This window comes from Salvia hispanica, chromosome 6 (genome assembly GCF_029641045.1).
Source record: "Salvia hispanica isolate PSC_SH4W2 chromosome 6, Shi_PSC_v1, whole genome shotgun sequence".
NCBI lineage: Eukaryota > Viridiplantae > Streptophyta > Magnoliopsida > Lamiales > Lamiaceae > Salvia > Salvia hispanica.
In genome coordinates, this window is record NC_142697.1 from 46,145,422 (window position 1) to 46,163,622 (window position 18,201).

Sequence of the window (18,201 nt, forward strand, 5' to 3'; positions counted from 1 at the left end):
ATACGAGTGGGCCTCACAAATCATACGAGGCCCAACAAACTCTAGTTCAACTACCTGATTCTTCCTACTATAAAAGACGCCTCCTTATCTATCATTTCATCTATCTTCACATCTCTATACCTCTCTGGTCTGTTCTTGTTGCCCTTGACTTTCGCCGTCGTCTTCATCATCGCAGTCTTTGCTGTCGAGCAGCTTCGTGCTTCGTTTAAAACTCACATTACTCCTTTTCTTTAAGTACTTGCTTTTCTTCTTGGGAACTCTCTATTTCAATGTAGCTTTCACTTGTTTATATAGAGCCAAAATAGTCTGGATTAATGTAGATGAAAAGTTTTAGCTCTAATATTTGAATTAATTATCCATGCGTTTCAATTACCCTCGTTTAACTTGAGTAATTTACAGGTTGATGGAGCCTTTGGCTTTTCATTTCTTTGTAACCACTATTTTTTGAATTTACCCTATATGAAAACTGCCATCTGTTAATGTACAAATTTATTACTAACAAAAACAGTCAAATTTACCAGGGTACCATTTGGTAATTAATGCTTGTTCAACAAAAACTAGAATATTTATAATCCTACAACAAATAATACTAATACTACACGAATAAACAAAATCCTCAATTTAGAAAGTTAACATTCACAGGTTAAGCCTTGATAATTTAGAACAAGGAAGAAGATAAATGGACCAGTCTTCGAAAAGTACAGACCTCTGAGGGTTCACGGTCTAGGCTTAGGCTACGGCTACTGGCGAGCTCTCTTGTTGCTGCACGAGGGGCACTTGTACTGCTTGATGTGCTCGGCTCTGGCAGGGGTGATCTTCACACATTTTCCATGAAACCACTTCTCGCATATGTCGCAGCAGATCCAGAATTCGTCTGATGCATAGTTATCGCCACAGGCACCACATAATGTGTCCCCGTGCTCGTCCTCATCTTCCTCGTCTAGTATGCCATCGTCTTCGTCTTTTGGCTGTGACTGCGGCTGTGGCCTTGAAAACTTTCCAGGAGTTTCAGCTCGCTGTCACCAAAAGAGTGAAATATATTACCATGTGCACGAGGAACAACTGGAACAACGGTTAAACATCAATGAAGATGCGCGAGCCTCTTTGAGATTATTGCTTACCGGTTTGGGGTTCGACTTTAACTTGTTGCTACTGTGATTTGAGATTGAAGATTTCTCTTTCTGCTGTTTTTTGGCAGCACCGGTCACAACTTCAAATACAGTCGGTAGATCATTGATCATGTTGAAGAGCCGCTTCCTGCACCAAAAAAATTAATCCACGGACATAAATATCAAACTCCAACAAAACTTTAAGCACATTTAATGATAGAAATGCTCAATATCTTAATGCTATGGAGCCAATCATAAGTAAACAATAATTTGGAATTTGGGAGAGACTTGCAAAAAGACAAACAAAAGCGCGATAAACAATACTTTTTCCCAAGTTTCCTATAAAATGGATAATCCTAGAAATGGTCATCCAGGCACACTATATAGACCCTAATTCAAAAAAAATGGAGTCGCGTTTGAAACTAAATCTTGAAGAAATTCAAGAAACTATCAGAATCACTATTACTAGTTAGAAATACAGTTGCCCATAGAGCCACGCAGATAAAATAGCTGTAGAATTAGTAGATACCTGTCTGCTTTATCGAATCCAAACCTAGCACCAAAGTAGAAGGAAACAGCAAGCAACCAAGCGTCGCTGTGGACAGCAACGAGAGATAACCAGTCCTTTTCTTGCATCCCATCCCTAGCAAAGTTGATCCCTAAAGCAGGCTCAGGGAGTTCCGGCGGAACTTCTTCAGCAGGTAAATTGACCTCCCATTGCTCACTAGGAAACCCGTACAAGCACAAATTCTCCTTTTCTGAAAGAAAATGTAAATAATATTAACTGCATCCGACACGAAACAAGAAACATGACATAAGCACTTTTCATTTATACCACAATCTTAAGACGAAATGAACCAAATAATACGACAATCAACACCGCCTACAATCTAACACAGAACAGAATCCACTTCCATATGCGACAGTACCACTATCATTTACAATAGACACAAAAGAAGTCGCTAAGCACCATTATTGCGGAACGTAAACATAATGTCAAAGGATCCAATAAAATTGCAAGACGTAAAAACCCAATTGCCACATATCAACAAACACTACGACATGTTTCCACATCGCAATGAATAGACGTCATCATGCACCCGCTTAACAAACTATCCCTCGTGCCCGTTACATAACAATAAAGCATAGATCTTTAAGAAAACCGAAATTATAATCTTTTATTGAATACAAAAACCAAAAAAACCACGAAAAATGTACACTGCTGCTCAATTCACACTCTCTCCGCACAGAATCAACAAAATCGAAGCCATTCCCCAAAAAACGGCTAACACAGTAACATCAATCCAGCGAATTAACACTTGAGAATTCATATCTGAACAAGTATATAACTCACACACATCACATTTGCAGTGAGACACAAAATTGCGATTATATAAAACACAACGTCTCAATTATCCAAACAAATCCACTCTCATTTCCAAACACACATTAAAACCAACAATCACCAAAAAACACACATTCAAAAACCCAAAACCACTGATTCAAAAATCAAATCAAAACCCTAACGAACACAAATCAACCTCAAATCAACTCCACAACACACTCTCTCCGCACAGAATCAACAAAATCGAATCCATTCCACTAAAAAAGCCTAACACAGTAACATCAAACCAGCAAATAAAACACCACAGAAAACCTAACCAAAAATTACACAAACGCAAACCAAAAATCACCATACCAGGATCACACTGCTGGAAAAATTCCTCAACATCTGCAAACAAAAACACAAATTTAACCACACCGCAAAAAACAAATCGAAAAAAACACCGCAAAACAACAAATGCAGCTACGAAACGGACCAATTCAGCTCAGCACCAATTCAGCGCGAAAACCTACCTGTAGTGAGAGCTTTGATGAGTCCAGCTCTCCTCCCCTTGAAATCCCTAAAAACCTCCTCGACAGTGCGGGGATTGTAGCCTGCTGCATCCATCAATCTCCCGAGCTCAAATTTACAACGGAAATCAAATGGAAAACGCAGCAGAAAAAATGTGTGCGTGGGTTTTATAGGTAATTATTAGCAGGAGAATTTCAGAGAGAGAAGAATGAATGAGTGAGAGAGATGGGATTGAATTGATGGAGCGGATTTGAATCTAATCAACATCGTCGGGTTTAACTATATTTGAATATTTGATGATGAGTCCGATAAGGATTCTTTTTCTATTTACGCTAGCTATCTCGTTAAATATGCAACATTTGCTTTTCTGCACGTGATTTTATATAGTGCTGTGAAGAGAGAGAGTAAAGTAAAAGAGAAGAAAAAATAGAGAGGATATTGTTTCTATTTTCAGAAACGTTTCATTTTTAATGGAACAGACCAAAAAGGAATACGTTAATGAGACGTCACATTAAATATGCAACATTTGCTTTTCGGCACGTGATTTTATGTAGTGCTGTGAAGAGAGAGTAAAGTAAAAGAGAAAAAAAGTAGAGAGAATATTGTTTCTATTTTTAGAAACGTTTCATTTTTAATGGGACAGACCAAAAAGGAATACGTTTCATTTCTAATGAGACGTCCCATTAAATATGCAACATTTGCTTTTCGGCATGCAATTTTATGTAGTGTTGTTTCGTGTGTTAATGAAGAGAGAGTAAGGTAAAAGAGAAGAAAAAGTAGAGAGAATGTTGTTTCTATTTTTAGAAACGTTTTATTTTTAATGAGACAAACCAAAAAGGAATACGTTTCATTTCTAATGAGACGTCCCATTAAATATGCAACATTTGCTTTTCGGCACGCGATTTTATGTAGTGTTATTTCGTGTGTTAATGAAAAGAGGGTAAAGTAAAAAAGAAGAAAAAGTAAAGAATATTGTTTCTATTTTTAGATAATTTCATTTTTAATGGGGCGAAAAAAAAAAGAAAATGTTTCATTTCTAATGAGACAGGAGGAGTATTTATTACGGATTTTTTTTATTTTTGTTAAATATAATTAGCCATATTCATAGTTAGGGTTTTCCATAATTTGAAAATAGTGGAGTATTGTTAATTTTTGGAGTGTTGTGTTTAGTTAGATAAGAAAGAGATTCGGTAGTCTTTTGCTTTGACCGTATTACTCCATATTTAGTTAATACTATGATGAGATGAAAGTGATTTGGATAATACTATTTGTAGTATTTTGTACTAATTCAACAGAAATTTGATTAGATAATACCTTTTCAACAATGATTATATGTTGCCTCGAAGAATCCCATCATCATATCTGTCGTTTTAAGACATTGATTTCATAAGTCTTGTGAATCCACAAAATAATCATCCTATGACATTAGATTTTTAATGATGAAATTTGTGCAGTAACTGTTCATGAAATATGAGAGCAGATGATTAATCATACATAGGGGTGGAAATACGGATATCGGGTATTGAGTATCCAATATTCACTTTTGTGGGATTGAGTATGAGATTGGATATTGAAATTTAAGATAATTCGGGTATTGGGTAACCCGAATGGGTATCGGGAATTATCCGAATAACCATTTATTATTTTAAGTATTTTTATAAGTTAAGTTTAGTTATTTCGGGCTTAAAGTGCCGGACTAATTTATTTACTAATTATAACTTTCTCTAAACTTATAGTATAAATAAGTTAATCTCTCTTACTCTAGGTCATTGCTTCTATATTTTAATTAAATGCGTAACTTTTACTGTTTTATTTACATTACCAATCCTCATAAAACATAATCATGTACACTAAAATAAAAATAACCCATTTTTTTTATAGTTTTATATTACACAATAAATGCAATAATAAAGATATTAGTCTATTTATATATTTTCTATAGTAATATAAATATAATTATAATCTGAATTTTTTTTTATTAGTTATTAACACATGTAAAGAGTCGGGTATTTGGGTACCCGATTCGTCGGGTTTGGATACCCGGGGCGGGTATTGGATTATCCGAAAATATATTGGGTCGGGTATCAGGTGGACATTTTAGATGATTTTCGGGTTTGGATACCCGGTTTTTTCGGATCGGGTATCCACGGATACCCGTATTCCCACCCCTAAATTCATATGCTTTCGGAAAAAAATCGAGAACTTTATTGGGAATTCTACAAGATCGTTTCGTTCTTTTTCCTGTGCTATGATAGATAGTCAGACTTCGTCTAAGTTCAGACTCTACTAAGAGGTCTACTAGAGATTATAAATTGCTGAAGAAACAATCCGATCTTTCCTTTATTTTTATTCTTTTTAGGCGATCAAAAAATAAAGAATCAGTTTTAAAATTACATTCTTTTAATACTAACAAGTTGAATTTTCAACCATCATATTCAATTTGTCTAAAAAATTAGGTGGTGCTCTTGGCTTGACTTTGTACGTTATCTTACATTGTAAATTACTAAATTTGTAATCCTATGTTTGTGTTAACATTTGGTGATGCTTTTGCAACAAAAACCAGCATATTTATCTGCATATATTCTCAATAGCAGCATTAAATTTACTATTAAGCCATGTCAGTATTTGAAAGTTGAAACAGAGATATGAGAAAGAAGCTGATACTATACGAATAAACAAAATCCCCAATCAAAAAGTTAACATTCACAGCTTGATAACTTAAAACAAGGAATGGGATATAAATCGACTAGTCTTGGAAAAGTTACAGACCTCTAAGGGTTCGAAGTCTACGCTAAGGCTACTGGCGGGCTCTCTTGTTGCTGCACGAGGGGCACTTGTACTGCTTGATGTGCTCGGCTCTGGCAGGGGTGATCTTCACGCATTTGCCATGGAACCACTTCTCGCATATGTCGCAGCAGATCCAGAATTCGTCTGATGCATAGTTATCCCCACAGGCGCCGCATAGTGTCTCCCCATGCTCATCCTCGTCTTCCTCGTCTAGGACCTCGTCGTCGTCTTTTGGGTCTTCGTCCTTTGGCTGTGGATGTGAGAACTTTGGCTGAGTACTTTCAATCATTCGCTGTCACCGAAAGAGCCAAGTTGTTATTACCACCCTCGAGTCGAGAAAAAAGTAAAGTGAACAATTTCAAGACAAAGTTCATGCTTAGATGATTGAGAGATTTTTCCCTACCGGTTTGGAGTTGGACTTCGACTTGTTGCTGCTATTGTTTAGAGTTTTTTCTTTCTGGTGTTTCTTGGCAGCACCTGTCACAACTTCGAACACAGTAGGGACATCATTGATCATGTTGAAAAGCCGCTTCCTGCAAGGAAAAGGGGATATTTCCATCACATAAGTACGAGCTCGGGCAAAAAGAATCATGCAAATTATGATCATGTCACTGGTCCTCTAATCGACCCAAAATCAAGAAAGGAAGATATAGAATTGGGGTACCTGTCAGCTTTATCGAATCCAAATCTAGCACCAAAGTAGAAGGCAACAGAAAGTAGCCATGCGTCACTGTGGACTGCAACTAGAGATAGCCAGTCCTTTTCTTGCATCCCATCCCTAGCAAAGTTGATTCCCAATCCAGGCTCAGGGAGTTCCGGAGGTACTTCTTCAGCAGGTAGATTGACCTCCCATTGCTCATTTGGAAACCCGTACAAGCACAAATTCTCTTTCTCTGGAAAAGGAAAACATCACATATTTAAAACTAACTGCATAAGCCACACAATAAGTCACGAAAGATGGCATACACACAATTAATTTCTACCATGAGAATATGACAAATATGAAACAGGTGATACAACTACATCTAATGTAGCATCTAACAAAATGATACTAGCTTGTGAATGCAACGATACAACTTCCAATGTCAATAGCGACGGGAACCAATAGCCATTTGTACATGCTTCTGCCAGGTCACATATTTAGCAAAGTATGAAGCAATTCTTGGCAATTCCCGAAGATAGACAAAATTTTCAAGCTCTTTCAAGTGTAGAGAAGCCGAGAAGACAAAAATTTGAAGCCCTTTGATGATTGACAATCAAAATAAATGCATTCCAGGAAGAGGATAAGTATGAAGCAGGCTCAAAAAATTGTTGAAGGGAACTCTTCTATTAAAGGAATTAGGTTCTTCTCAAACCAGGAAACCCTCGGATTAGCTAAAGAACTAATAGGAGACTGACTGAGAATCTTTTTCGGAAAGGAAAGACGAAGATATGGAGCACACATCAAAGTTTGTAACTAGTCAAGGTCAAAATATTTGGCAATATCTTCCAACAGTTTATTAACGCCCCCACCTATTCCACCTCAAGTTTGGTACATATCGCTTTAGATTTCATTGCAAGCCCTCCAAATCTACAGGATATGAAGTTGTGCTAGAGGCAGTTGACTTTTGGCAGGGACTGTAAACAGCTGAGCTTCCCAAAGATATGCAAGAATCTTAACAATTTGAGATCTCAAAAGAGGTAAAAACAGTGAAGTAGCTCTGGTGCAATCAGTGACGTCCAGAGCGAAGGTGCACCCGGGCAATTGGGTAAAAATTAGGGGCATAGGCTACGAGGAACACGCCCCACCTAATTAATTCATTCTAATTCGCCAGCTCAAAAATCACATTTGCAGATACATTAATCTTCAACCCCGCCAAATTTACGTTCATTCACGAAATCGAAAATCCGTACAAACAGAAGGAAGCAATGATGGAAACACAAATATGCATCAAAAAGCTTAAACCTTACATATCAAAATCCAAGCTTAACACTAATTTCATGCCATTATGTCAAGTTAACTTTGCAAACTATTCTCTCAGCACAAATTTCACGAAATTGAAAGCAATTCACGGATAACATCTGACACACGAGATGAAACCAGCAATTGGAAAAAAATACCACAAAAAATAAACATATATTCATAGATACAGAACCGAAACCCTACCAGGATCACACTGCTGGAAAAATTCTTCAACATCTGCAAACGGAAAAAAAAAACATCAACCACAAAGTGAGAGCGAAATTCAAATTAAAAAAACGCACACACCGAAGCAAATTAATTCTCCGCTTACAAATTCCACCATGAAAATTCGAAATTCGGAAAAGTTTGGGGGAATAAAACAGAAACCTGCGGTGAGGGCTTTGATGAGTCCAGTTCTTCTGCCCTTGAAATCCCTAAACACTTCTTCAACAGTCCGGGGATTGTAGCCCTGCTCCATCTCCGTTTCTCGAGCTCAATTTCACGAGGGGGAAGAGCAGCAATGGGGAAACGCAGCGGGAATTATCTCTGTGGGTTTAAGGTTAGGGGATAATAAATAGGGAGAGAGAGAAGAAGGGATGATTTTGAGCGGATTTGAATCTAATGAAAATCAATGGGTTTTAACTGTTTTTGAGAATTGGGTAAAGCCCAATATAAAAAACACTAATTTTTATTTTTCTTAAAGGTTTTTTCTATGATTTTTTTATTAAGTTTTCTTTAATTTTTTCGTCGAAAATACAATTCTGAGTTACTAGGGTTCGTGAAGTAAATCATTGCACGTGCATCAGTTCCTTTTTAGAGTGATTTATCCTTCTCGAACAATTGAGTAATAAATACTGCAATTTGGCTTGAATAGGAAACATCGTCACCGAAATAAGTTATCGGATCGACTGTACAACCGATTGAGAGAGAATCGGTAGATTTCTTTCCGAGATTGATTTTGGGGTTTTTTGCGGTAGTTGTTAGTCGGAGCCTAGGTTAGGAGGTTGGTGTGAGGGCGAGAAAGGTGGTGACAACGTGTAATCTTGGCCTACTATGCAGTTGACGGGAGATTTCGAGAGAGGACACTCTTGATGATACTAACTTGATGGATTCATTTATAGGATTCGATTAAACCATGAAAAGATGGTACACGACAATCGAATATTTATTCAGTTGTAGAAGTAAATGCTCAACACACTTATATATCTTGCATGTTTTTCATTGTGTGTCATCTAGTTAATGACATAACAAGAATCTCAAACATAACAACCATGAGTTGACCATACAAAAGACTAAAGGACATATTTTCACTTGAGTTGAGGTAATGGATTGTCTCCAACTTTCCTTATTTTAAGGAATCTTCCACCCTTTCCTCTAACTCTTCTCATTGCATGAAGATGTCTTGATTCGTGCAAATATGGCTGCCCAAAATAATACAGTATTTAGAAATAAACTCGATTTAGTACATGTTTTTTTGTGTAATATACTAATTAAAACGCTCAAAACTAAAAAGAGGACAATACAACGAAATCAACGTATAGAAGAAAAACGGTAGATCAACCCACAAAAATAGAAGCAAATGAACAACACCATTATGACATTATCCGTTAACCAAATCCACCCAAGGAGAGTGGCCTCATGGCCGAAGTTTCAAACAAATAATCACATAACACACGACAAAGCATTCATGGGCCAGACGATTTATAGTACATATTGATGGGATTCGAATTCACGAAAATTCAATCATGACAAAACCATCTAATCATTCATAACATAACAAACCTTTTTGGGCTTCTTGAGTTTATGCATCTTTGCTCTTTGTCTTCTACGTCGCAAGATCGCTTGATATTGCCTTGCGTTGACAAATATAGGCTCAAATTCTTGAATATCAAAAGGGACTAAGATTCTAAATAGAGGGTTTATGATGATCATTGTGTTTTGTGCTAGAAAAGAAGAAGTAGCTCTCGATTTATATAGATATAGATCAACTTTGCGGTTTTGAATTCTTTTTTACAAAGAAAAGAAAGCATCTTTGGACTAAGCCTAGTTGGTTGTTCATATAAATATTTAAGTTGAAATTTTGACAATTTTAAGGTTTTGTGGTTTTTAAGGATCTTATTACATGTCGTACGTAGTGTTTCCAGTGATTGAAATGGATGCATGGTTAAATATGCACCGTTGATTTGGCCATAAACGGACTGGCTATTCTAATTTTTAAATTGTGAGGGCCTTTGCCTAACTAAACACAATTTTATTGGTTCTATCGGTCCGATTCCAATATTTGGAATCGAGAATTGGCGTTTAACCGCCATTTTTTCCGAACTAGGATACAACTGAAAATTGTAAAAGAAATGTTGAAAAATTCAATAAAATGATCTATAAATAAAAAAACGTCGATTTTGATCGAAAACCGGAACTATTAGTTACCAATTCAAAACCAAAATGGACAAATATGTCGTCGGTGTGATTGGTTTCATTTCCCTTGGAACTATAACACCATTTCGTAACTAAAAACAATGGTTCTGAATCAATAACACACTTAGATTCGAGTGGTGCAGAATTATTTTTATTATTATTATTTTTTTAACTCTATATAAATGTTTTGCCAAGAATCATGAACTTAGTTTCCTAAACTATTGTAATGTATTCCATGAAGTGTAGCATCTATACTATCTATACCACCATAGGTATATTTGAGGAATCACTAGGTGAAGAAAAGGAAAGGAAATTATGCAAAGGGACGAATTGAAAACTTATAAAGTTATGTAGGTGCTCGAATAAGTAAGTTGGACTCACTTTATAATTTGAATATGTAGACTTGGAATAACGAATTCCATCACATCAAACTAGTGACTATTTAATTTTTATTATAGTACATATCACTTGTCATTATATTTATACTCTATTGTATACTAAACAACCACTCATATTCCAAAAAGTGAGTAAGATACCAGTCTTGATTTTCCACCAATATAGTTGCATTTAATAAAATTTCCATAAGAATTAAAATATCCTCATTCAATAAAATACTCCTTCGATCAAAATAATGTAATGACAATATGACATGGATTTTAATGAAGTTAGGTTTCAAAGTCAAAAGGCAAGAGATCTAAAAACTATTTAACGCTTATAGGTGAAAACTCTTTATAAAAATTCAAAGATATTTTTAGAGAAAATTTTAACTAACTAATAATCAATATATTAATTACCGATTCATATCAAACCCAAACAAAAAATTCAAAAGGAATACATAACTCTATGTTAGAACACCACCAAAGTTAAGAATGTGAAAATCACTCACTGTCACTGCCTTAGAAAAATTGTTAAAACCAGTAAGGGGAAAATTCCCCTAATGTCACATGGTCTCATCACTCTCGTCGTCTCAAGCTCGACCGCCACTAAATAACACATCGGCTGCTTGCCTCACACCAAAAAATCCCCAAGCAGCCTTGTAAAAATTCGAATCCCCAAAAACACATGTAGGTGGTGTTTGCCGTCATTTAGCAAAACTCTCCCTTCACTTGTACTGCATTTACTGCATAAGAATACAGGATTTAATGAATGGGGACGATAAAAGTAACGAGTTTTCAGCACAAGATACGTTGTGATTGTAGGTAGGTGGTGCTCGACAGAGACATGGGACAGCACAAATGCAACATTCAAAATCATGTTTTTCCTTATGAGATGTCATTAGATGGGCTCCATGAAGATTGGGAGATTGTCCACGTGCAAAATCATGTTTTAGTCGAAACGCATGCTAACAAGGTCGAAACAATTCTACTCGAGCTTCTACAACATAAAGTGGGAAAAGGAAAGAGGGGGGAATGGTTGCTTACGTGCGGATATGTGGGCATGAAGTAAACTGGCCGGTGTTGTCCTACTGTCATCTGTTGTCCATACTGCAAGAAAACTAATTAATTTTCCTCGGCGCCACAAAATTGTGGGCAGAATCCTGAGTAGAGCAGAATACGACTAACCTGAGGTCCGTTTGGATGGTAAAATTGTTGTGACATTGGTGTAGCCGGTGGATTATACATAACTGGCGGCTGTGCAGTAAACAAAGGTCCAGCCTACACAATCATAATAAGCCCAAAATGGATCGGTGTGAGTTAACTTTACTAAGAAAGTGCAGGCATATGATGATCAAGATGACAAGGAAAAAGTAGTTTCCTTCTCTGTGAACCGAAGATACCAAGGCTATGATTGATACTCCTGTACACAGATATTTCTTCACTTTTTTTTATAATGAAAACAGACTAAAACATACATTGTCCAATAAGCTCATTTTCTATTTCTTCTCCTAAAAAACACTCTTAAAGCACTCAAAAGCCATCCTTATGAATTACAATCTCAAAAATCTCGCAGTTATTGAATCATTAGATACAGAATTCTTTAGTTTATGCGATTTTTTTCTAATTTTGACATTATTGCTGTTGACTGATATGCAACTGAGGGGCTGAGAAATATTGAATGAAAAGAACTAGCATCCACTAGTTATTATACTACATGTGTTTGACAGCTAAGGTAAGCTCGATCGTAGAAATATACTAGACCATCTAAACCAAGATAAAAGGCAGTAGAAATAGAGATATGTGCACTCACCCCAACACCAGATGGCATGCCATGCATATGTGTTGCAGTAGCCATAGGTGGATAGTAGAAGGAATTATCTACAATAGGAGAAATCGGCCTAGGTGGCTGAAATGGGACGAAGCTCTTAGCATTTGCATTAAATTTAAATTCCTGAAAAAGACGAGTAAGAGAGTTAGCAAAAGACAAATCAAGCACAAGGGACATAATGACACAAAATTATGAGCATGCATCTGAATTTCCAATCATGTAGTTCACCTTGGCATGTGGATTAAGTGTTGACTTCTCTGAAGACAGTGAAGCAACAGATGAACTAGGAGACAATCCACGGCCAGCAGAAGCTGAGGTACCTCCTCCGCGATCAGAAGTGGACGACGCAGAGCTACTGGTCCGGGCAAGAGAGGTTGCTGCCCCTTGTGCTTCAGGACATGATGAACCCTTTGGTAACTCGTTGGAGAAGCTTCCCTTATCCTGAACTTTGGATGAAAAACGTGATGGATCAAATGCAATAGCATTCGCAGATAATCCAACCTTCGGACAGCTTTCTTTATTCAACGAGTTTGAACCTGAGAAGGTAATCACATCAACCTTAATGAACACAAAGATGAATATCATGGCTCAAGGGGAAATAGTCTATAGAACTCAGAATATGCAAAAGCAAAAGAAAATTAATTTAAAGAAATATTGTAATCCCTCCGTCCCACTCAAGATGTCCACATTCTTGAGTGGCACGTGTTTTAGGAGTATAAAGGTGGATAAAGTAGAGAGAAAAAGGTAGTTGAATATTTTAATGAGGGAAGAGAGATTTATTTCCAAATATAGAGAGCGGACATCTTGAGTGGGACAAACTAAAAGGGAAAGGTGGACATCTTGAGTGGGATGGAGGAAATCCTAAAGATTTTTGAAAAACTCATCCAATAAAAAGAAATTTAGGTCTAATTAAAAGAACGAAGAGCCAAACATATATGTGTAGCTGGAAAAATAAGAGAGATCACTCACCCTCAGTTTTAGATGCTCTCTGATCATGTACCTGCAAATAAAAGGAAAAAACAAGTGACAGTTAGATCCAACAACAACTACTCAAAGAAACGTCATCAAACTCCAGAGCACTCAATAGACTCTCACATCTTGCATTTCTTCATCCTCCAATACTGTCTCCACAATATCTTCATATGATCTCTCATGATTCCCCCGGTAGACTGAAGAAAAGCGAGTTTCTTCATCTATCTCAATGTTTCCATCAATTTGAATACCTCTTTCCTACACAATAACATAATTACATAACTGAGATAAACAAAAAAACACATACTGAAGGAAAGATTAAAAAAAACATGAAGCCACGTCTCAGTCCAACCTCTGCAAGATGAAGATCAAGGGTTTGTTCACCCTCAATCTCTCTAGCTATCTTTAGAGCTTCTCTTTCCAATTCTCTCGTTTGAGGGCCTCTATCGAGCTTTGTTGTGTAAAGCTCCTCATCAAAGGTGCTCTTAACTCCAAATAAAGTTTTATTTACCTCAAACTGATCCCAGCCTCTGTTATGCATATAAAAGTTACCATACTAATCAAAATAGCATCACATGTACTGAAATAATTGGAGATTTACAGGACCTTTTTTCATGAATAAATAGTAACTTTAACAATTCAAATCCTACTATACAATTTCCAAAAGGTAATATGTTGCTATCTCCGAAACCATGGCTGATGGCTTTTTGAACATCTAACCACAATGAAGTAGACAAGAGGTTTCGGAGTTAACTAAATTCATACATGCAAAATACCTGTTCCAAGAACCATCAAATATATTCTCCAGTTCAGGACACCCAGGATCATCTTCATCAGGGACCCATCGCTCCAATTCTCTCCCCGCCTCTACATTCCGAGATTGTGATATGCAGGAATCTGTCATAAGCTCTTGCTGCTTTCCACGTTGGAGCTCATTCAAGAAACCATCCCTAATTACAGGCACGTCCTGTTCCGGTTACAATTTACAAATAAGATTAATTTGGGATTTTAAATCCAATTACAAGATATCCATGTTAGCAGAATGCTCTGCATCATAATCAAGACAAAACAATTTACATAAGTTACAGGTAACTTTATCATGCAAATGCCAATGTAGCAGTCCAAATTTGGCATCAGAATTTTTTTTTTACAAGTACGAATACTGTTGTACCTTTGCCATGATTTGCACAAGATCCGTAGCAGGTATTATCAAAGTCTTAGAAGGAGGCTCGGAAGAATCTGAAATATTTTTCTGACCTTGAGAACCATTCTTAACTGAACATGCCATTTTCAGAATAACACCTATACCAACAAAATAGTACTATGTCAGGGAGATTTTGTAACTGCAGGGTTCAAAATAGTTCTTAAAACACAGCAAGATGCTTTTATCATTAGCCTTATTGAGCTATATTTTCTTAACGTACCATAATCCTCCCCGCTGATTGCATGAAAGATTCCAGAAAATATTGATCCATCTTGAACCTGTACTTCCACTTTATGCCCGATGAGGCATGTAGTTAAATATATAAGTCTATCACAAGAATTTGATTCATGTGAGTCTGCTACACCTAAAGTTACACGGCGTTAGATTTGGCAGATTATACACAAACTATGAGATCACAATCATGAATTCTTAACTAAACTGCTCCTGCTATCAGCTGAAACTTACTGTTAAATCTTGTTGCGGTATCTCCTTCGAATTTATGGTTACCATATCCATTAGAAGAGGATCTTGGTGGGAGAGCTTGCTGCATATTCATCTTCAACCGACGCAAGCAAATAAATTAAACCCAGGTAAAAACGTACTGCAAAGGAAACAAACAGTACAGTCAAAATCTTTCACCAAACACAAGATAAAGTTCAAGACTTTGAACTAGATAACTTCTCATGGTAATATGAAAGGAAACAACAAAACACCATCATTTAGGTGTGACCATGGATCAAATGCCTAGAATAGCTGAAGATTCAAGTGGTTGATATCCATAACCATTAACCATGTTCATTGAACAACCTAAAATTACATGATTTCCAGTTTGAGACAGGTTCGAATTATTCGCCAGAATTTTTCTTTTTACCAGCATAGAAGGTTGCATATCTTCTAATTGTGTAGAAGGCATCCGGATACATGAAACTTATATTTAACAAAAAAAAGGATAAATTAAACCAACAGAAGATGTCTCCATTGGAAGTTACTAAGACACTAGCAGAAGCAGGATCCAAACAACAAACTTGCCAAAAACTAGATTACAAAACTCACAAAAAAGGATAATGTAGTGAAAATGGTTGTTATTAATGTTCACACATAATAATTTAAAACCAATACTTCAAAAAAATGAAAGAACCTTGAATTCTAAAGATTCCACAAAGCTAGAAATCCAATCCTAGCATGCATCACAGATTTATTTACTAATAGGCAAAATATTGCATTTCAAAATCAAAAAACAACAAAAGGCTCCTGATAACGATCACCATTAACAAATACCAAAATCAACAAACATAAATAACTGTTTACAACGCACCTGTATAGCAATCACCAAGCAACAAAATGGAGCAACTACAAATTATATTTGCAGCTATTTTCCTTTGTTTGTGTTCAGCTATATCATTTTCCGAATAAATCCAAACGAATATAGCTACAATGGATAAAATCAACTAAATTGGGAACTATATCGCCCTAGAAAAAAAAATCCTCCTTGAACCTTGAGTTTTTTATTCCATGGAACAAATCGCATTAAGCTATGAATCCTGCGATGAAGGATGCCGGAATTACTCGCGGGAAATAGAATGGGAGATGTAGATTGTAGAGAGAGAAAGGGAGGCAATCTCGGAGAAGGTTTGATCGAGCAATGAAACGACGTAGTTTTGAAGGCTGCAGCCGCGAAAAATCCGGACCCGGCTCAGGAAATGGGGCTAATTGTGATTGTGAAATGCATTAGGCGAAATTTTGTCTGCTTATATACGGTACCCGGATACCCGACACGACCCGACCCGATATACCGTTGAATTTCGCGGAGGTTGGTTATTTCACTGAAAAGATTTTGAAACGCGTCATTTTGTTTAGAGTGAATATTCTATTTTGCTTCGTCTAATACTCCCTCCGTTTCTTCATAATTAAGGCGAAATTTTTCAGTATAGAGTTTTAGAAATGAATGTTGGATGTATTAAATAAATAGATTAAAAAGTAAGAGAGAGAAAAAATGTAGAGATAATAAAGTATAAAATGAATAAAGTAGAGAGAATAACGTAAGAGAGAATAAAGTAAGAAAGAAAAAAAAGTTACTGTATATCGAAATGACTCAACTATGAAGAAACTTTTCGAAATAGAAAATGACTCAACTATGAAGAAACGAAGGGAGTATTTTAATTGAAAAAAAACTTTTAAAAAATAATACTCCCTCCGTTCTATAGTAATGGATGCATTTCTTTTTTGGTACGGAGATTAAGAAAAATTGTGTTAGGTGAGTTAAGTAAAAGGATAATAAAGTGGAAAATGAAAAATGTAGAGAGATAAAGAGAGAAAAAAAGTAAGAGAGAGTAAACTAGGTGTGGAAAAATGTGTTGACTTTTACTAAAAAGGGAAATGACTCTATTACTATGAAACGTACCAAAATGATAAAATGACTCTATTACTATGGAACGGATGAAGTAGTAAAAAATATCTAACATTTAATTATGATTGGATGAATCGAAAAGGTATTTTATTTTGTTTCTCATTCAGATATGTATGATAAATTATGGCTTGTGGGACTCAACTTACTAAAAGAGTACACACTACGCATGTAGTTTCCGGTGAGGATCACCTCCCCCACACCCTACACCATTTGCTACCCCACCAATAAAATAAAGACATTTGTCTGCTCTTTAAATTATTAAAAAACAAGCAAAATCCTATGTGGCACCTTCTTCTCTCCAAGCCTCCCAAACCGGCACTCTGCCACCGCCTTCTCTATCACCTCCTCCGATTTTCCGGCGAAAAACATGTCCGTCGCCACCGCTCCCGGCGCCACAGCATCCACAGCTATAATCTTCAGTTCCTTCGCCAAAATCTTCACCATTCGCCTCCACCACCAAAATCTTCGCCATCACCACCGCCAAAATCTTTGCCATTTGCAGTTATAATCTTCACCATCGGCTTTACCACCGCCTTCGACGCCGCATATGCCACATAGCCTGGCTTCAGCGACGCCACCAGTGAGGTTGACAAGCATATGATCCTACCCCCACCGCCCGTCGCGCTTTATCCTGTCATCGATCGATTCAATTTCCATCTCAATCGAGCGAATCAATCAATCAACACAGTTAAAAACCAAAACTCAAAGCTAATCGATCGATCAATCGATTAACTGTTGGCAGCTTCTTTGCAGCAGAGGAAGGCGCCTCGCGTGTTGATCGGGATGGTTTTGTCGAAATCGAGGACGTCGGTGCCGGCAAGCGAGGGGTATTTCGAATCCAGCACGCCGGCGAGTTGATGTGGATGTGGGGAGGAAGGTGACACATAGGATTTTACTTGTTTTTTAATATTTTAAAGAGTAGACAAATGTCGTTATTTTATTGGTGGGGTAGCAAATGGTGTAGGGTGTGGGGGAGGTGATCCGTTCCGTGTAGCTTCTTGTATTGTTCAAAATTCAAATTTTGGGCTAAAATTCGATTTATCGTTTTATATTGATATAGTCAAACTTTTACGTATCGTATTGGCCTGTAAGGTTGTTGTAAGTCGTAACGTAGTTAATAGCTACTAAAAATTATAGATGACAATCTAGCTTTGAACTGATGAATTGCTCTAAATCGATCGAAAAGACTAGAGTTGTAGTTGAAAATTTCTAGTTCAAAACGATTCCAACTCAAATTTATTGAAATTTTGTGGATGTCAAGTCAATCCAAAACGAATAGATTGCACAAAAAATGATGTACATGGA

The 18,201-nt window shown here is 36.7% G+C and overlaps 3 protein-coding genes and 1 long non-coding RNA gene across 7 annotated transcripts; all 4 read right to left on the bottom strand.

Moving 5' to 3' along the window:
* Positions 1–504: 504 nt before the first annotated feature.
* Positions 505–3,208, bottom strand: LOC125208519 (PHD finger protein ALFIN-LIKE 4-like). The gene is made up of 5 exons (XM_048108153.2): positions 2,967–3,208; positions 2,809–2,841; positions 1,639–1,867; positions 1,122–1,257; positions 505–1,016 (listed from the first exon to the last, which is right to left on the bottom strand). Exons 1-5 carry the CDS (start codon positions 3,058–3,060, stop codon positions 741–743), a joined length of 768 nt encoding a protein of 255 aa, XP_047964110.2. The 5' UTR covers positions 3,061–3,208; the 3' UTR covers positions 505–740.
* A 2,402-nt stretch (positions 3,209–5,610) lies between these two features.
* Positions 5,611–8,288, bottom strand: LOC125203438 (PHD finger protein ALFIN-LIKE 3-like). The gene is made up of 5 exons (XM_048101776.2): positions 8,081–8,288; positions 7,898–7,930; positions 6,416–6,644; positions 6,155–6,284; positions 5,611–6,043 (listed from the first exon to the last, which is right to left on the bottom strand). The coding sequence occupies exons 1-5, from the start codon at positions 8,169–8,171 to the stop codon at positions 5,762–5,764; spliced, it is 765 nt and encodes a 254-aa protein (XP_047957733.2). The 5' UTR covers positions 8,172–8,288; the 3' UTR covers positions 5,611–5,761.
* A 552-nt stretch (positions 8,289–8,840) lies between these two features.
* On the bottom strand, positions 8,841–9,626 carry LOC125204138 (uncharacterized). The gene is made up of 2 exons (XR_007173497.2): positions 9,476–9,626; positions 8,841–9,114 (listed from the first exon to the last, which is right to left on the bottom strand). It is a non-coding gene; the product is annotated as an uncharacterized LOC125204138 (long non-coding RNA).
* A 1,243-nt stretch (positions 9,627–10,869) lies between these two features.
* Positions 10,870–16,200, bottom strand: LOC125203285 (polyadenylate-binding protein-interacting protein 3-like). Of its 4 annotated transcripts, none has more exons than XM_048101597.2 (13): positions 15,805–16,200; positions 14,955–15,090; positions 14,710–14,853; positions 14,457–14,587; positions 14,062–14,252; positions 13,638–13,815; positions 13,409–13,543; positions 13,283–13,313; positions 12,542–12,849; positions 12,296–12,436; positions 11,671–11,763; positions 11,530–11,580; positions 10,870–11,228 (listed from the first exon to the last, which is right to left on the bottom strand). In XM_048101597.2, the coding sequence occupies exons 2-13, from the start codon at positions 15,043–15,045 to the stop codon at positions 11,226–11,228; spliced, it is 1,497 nt and encodes a 498-aa protein (XP_047957554.2). In that variant the 5' UTR covers positions 15,046–15,090; positions 15,805–16,200; the 3' UTR covers positions 10,870–11,225. The 4 variants fall into 4 exon arrangements, with proteins under 4 accessions (XP_047957554.2, XP_047957553.2, XP_088916019.1 ...); XM_048101596.2 differs by having other exon boundaries at positions 11,530–11,592; positions 14,710–14,844; positions 15,805–16,199; XM_089059893.1 differs by having other exon boundaries at positions 11,530–11,592; positions 14,710–14,847; positions 15,805–16,199.
* Between the last annotated feature and the right edge of the window lie 2,001 nt (positions 16,201–18,201).

What these genes read in the sequence shown, in the direction of transcription:
- LOC125208519 (XM_048108153.2), bottom strand. Translation starts at nt 3,060, where the DNA reads ATGGATGCAGCAGGCTACAATCCCCGCACTGTCGAGGAGGTTTTTAGG. An exon ending in TTTCCAGCAGTGTGATCCTG is followed by an intron (nt 1,868 to 2,808) that starts GTATGGTGATTT and finishes ATTTTCTTTCAG; the next exon opens with AAAAGGAGAATTTGTGCTTG. An exon ending in GGATTCGATAAAGCAGACAG is followed by an intron (nt 1,258 to 1,638) that starts GTATCTACTAAT and finishes TTTTTGGTGCAG; the next exon opens with GAAGCGGCTCTTCAACATGA.
- LOC125203438 (XM_048101776.2), bottom strand. Translation starts at nt 8,171, where the DNA reads ATGGAGCAGGGCTACAATCCCCGGACTGTTGAAGAAGTGTTTAGGGAT. An exon ending in TTTCCAGCAGTGTGATCCTG is followed by an intron (nt 6,645 to 7,897) that starts GTAGGGTTTCGG and finishes TTCCTTTTCCAG; the next exon opens with AGAAAGAGAATTTGTGCTTG. An exon ending in CGAAGTCCAACTCCAAACCG is followed by an intron (nt 6,044 to 6,154) that starts GTAGGGAAAAAT and finishes TTTCGGTGACAG; the next exon opens with CGAATGATTGAAAGTACTCA.
- LOC125203285 (XM_048101594.2), bottom strand. Translation starts at nt 15,045, where the DNA reads ATGAATATGCAGCAAGCTCTCCCACCAAGATCCTCTTCTAATGGATAT. An exon ending in TACCGCAACAAGATTTAACA is followed by an intron (nt 14,854 to 14,954) that starts GTAAGTTTCAGC and finishes GTGTAACTTTAG; the next exon opens with GTGTAGCAGACTCACATGAA. An exon ending in AATCAGCGGGGAGGATTATG is followed by an intron (nt 14,588 to 14,709) that starts GTACGTTAAGAA and finishes TTGTTGGTATAG; the next exon opens with GTGTTATTCTGAAAATGGCA.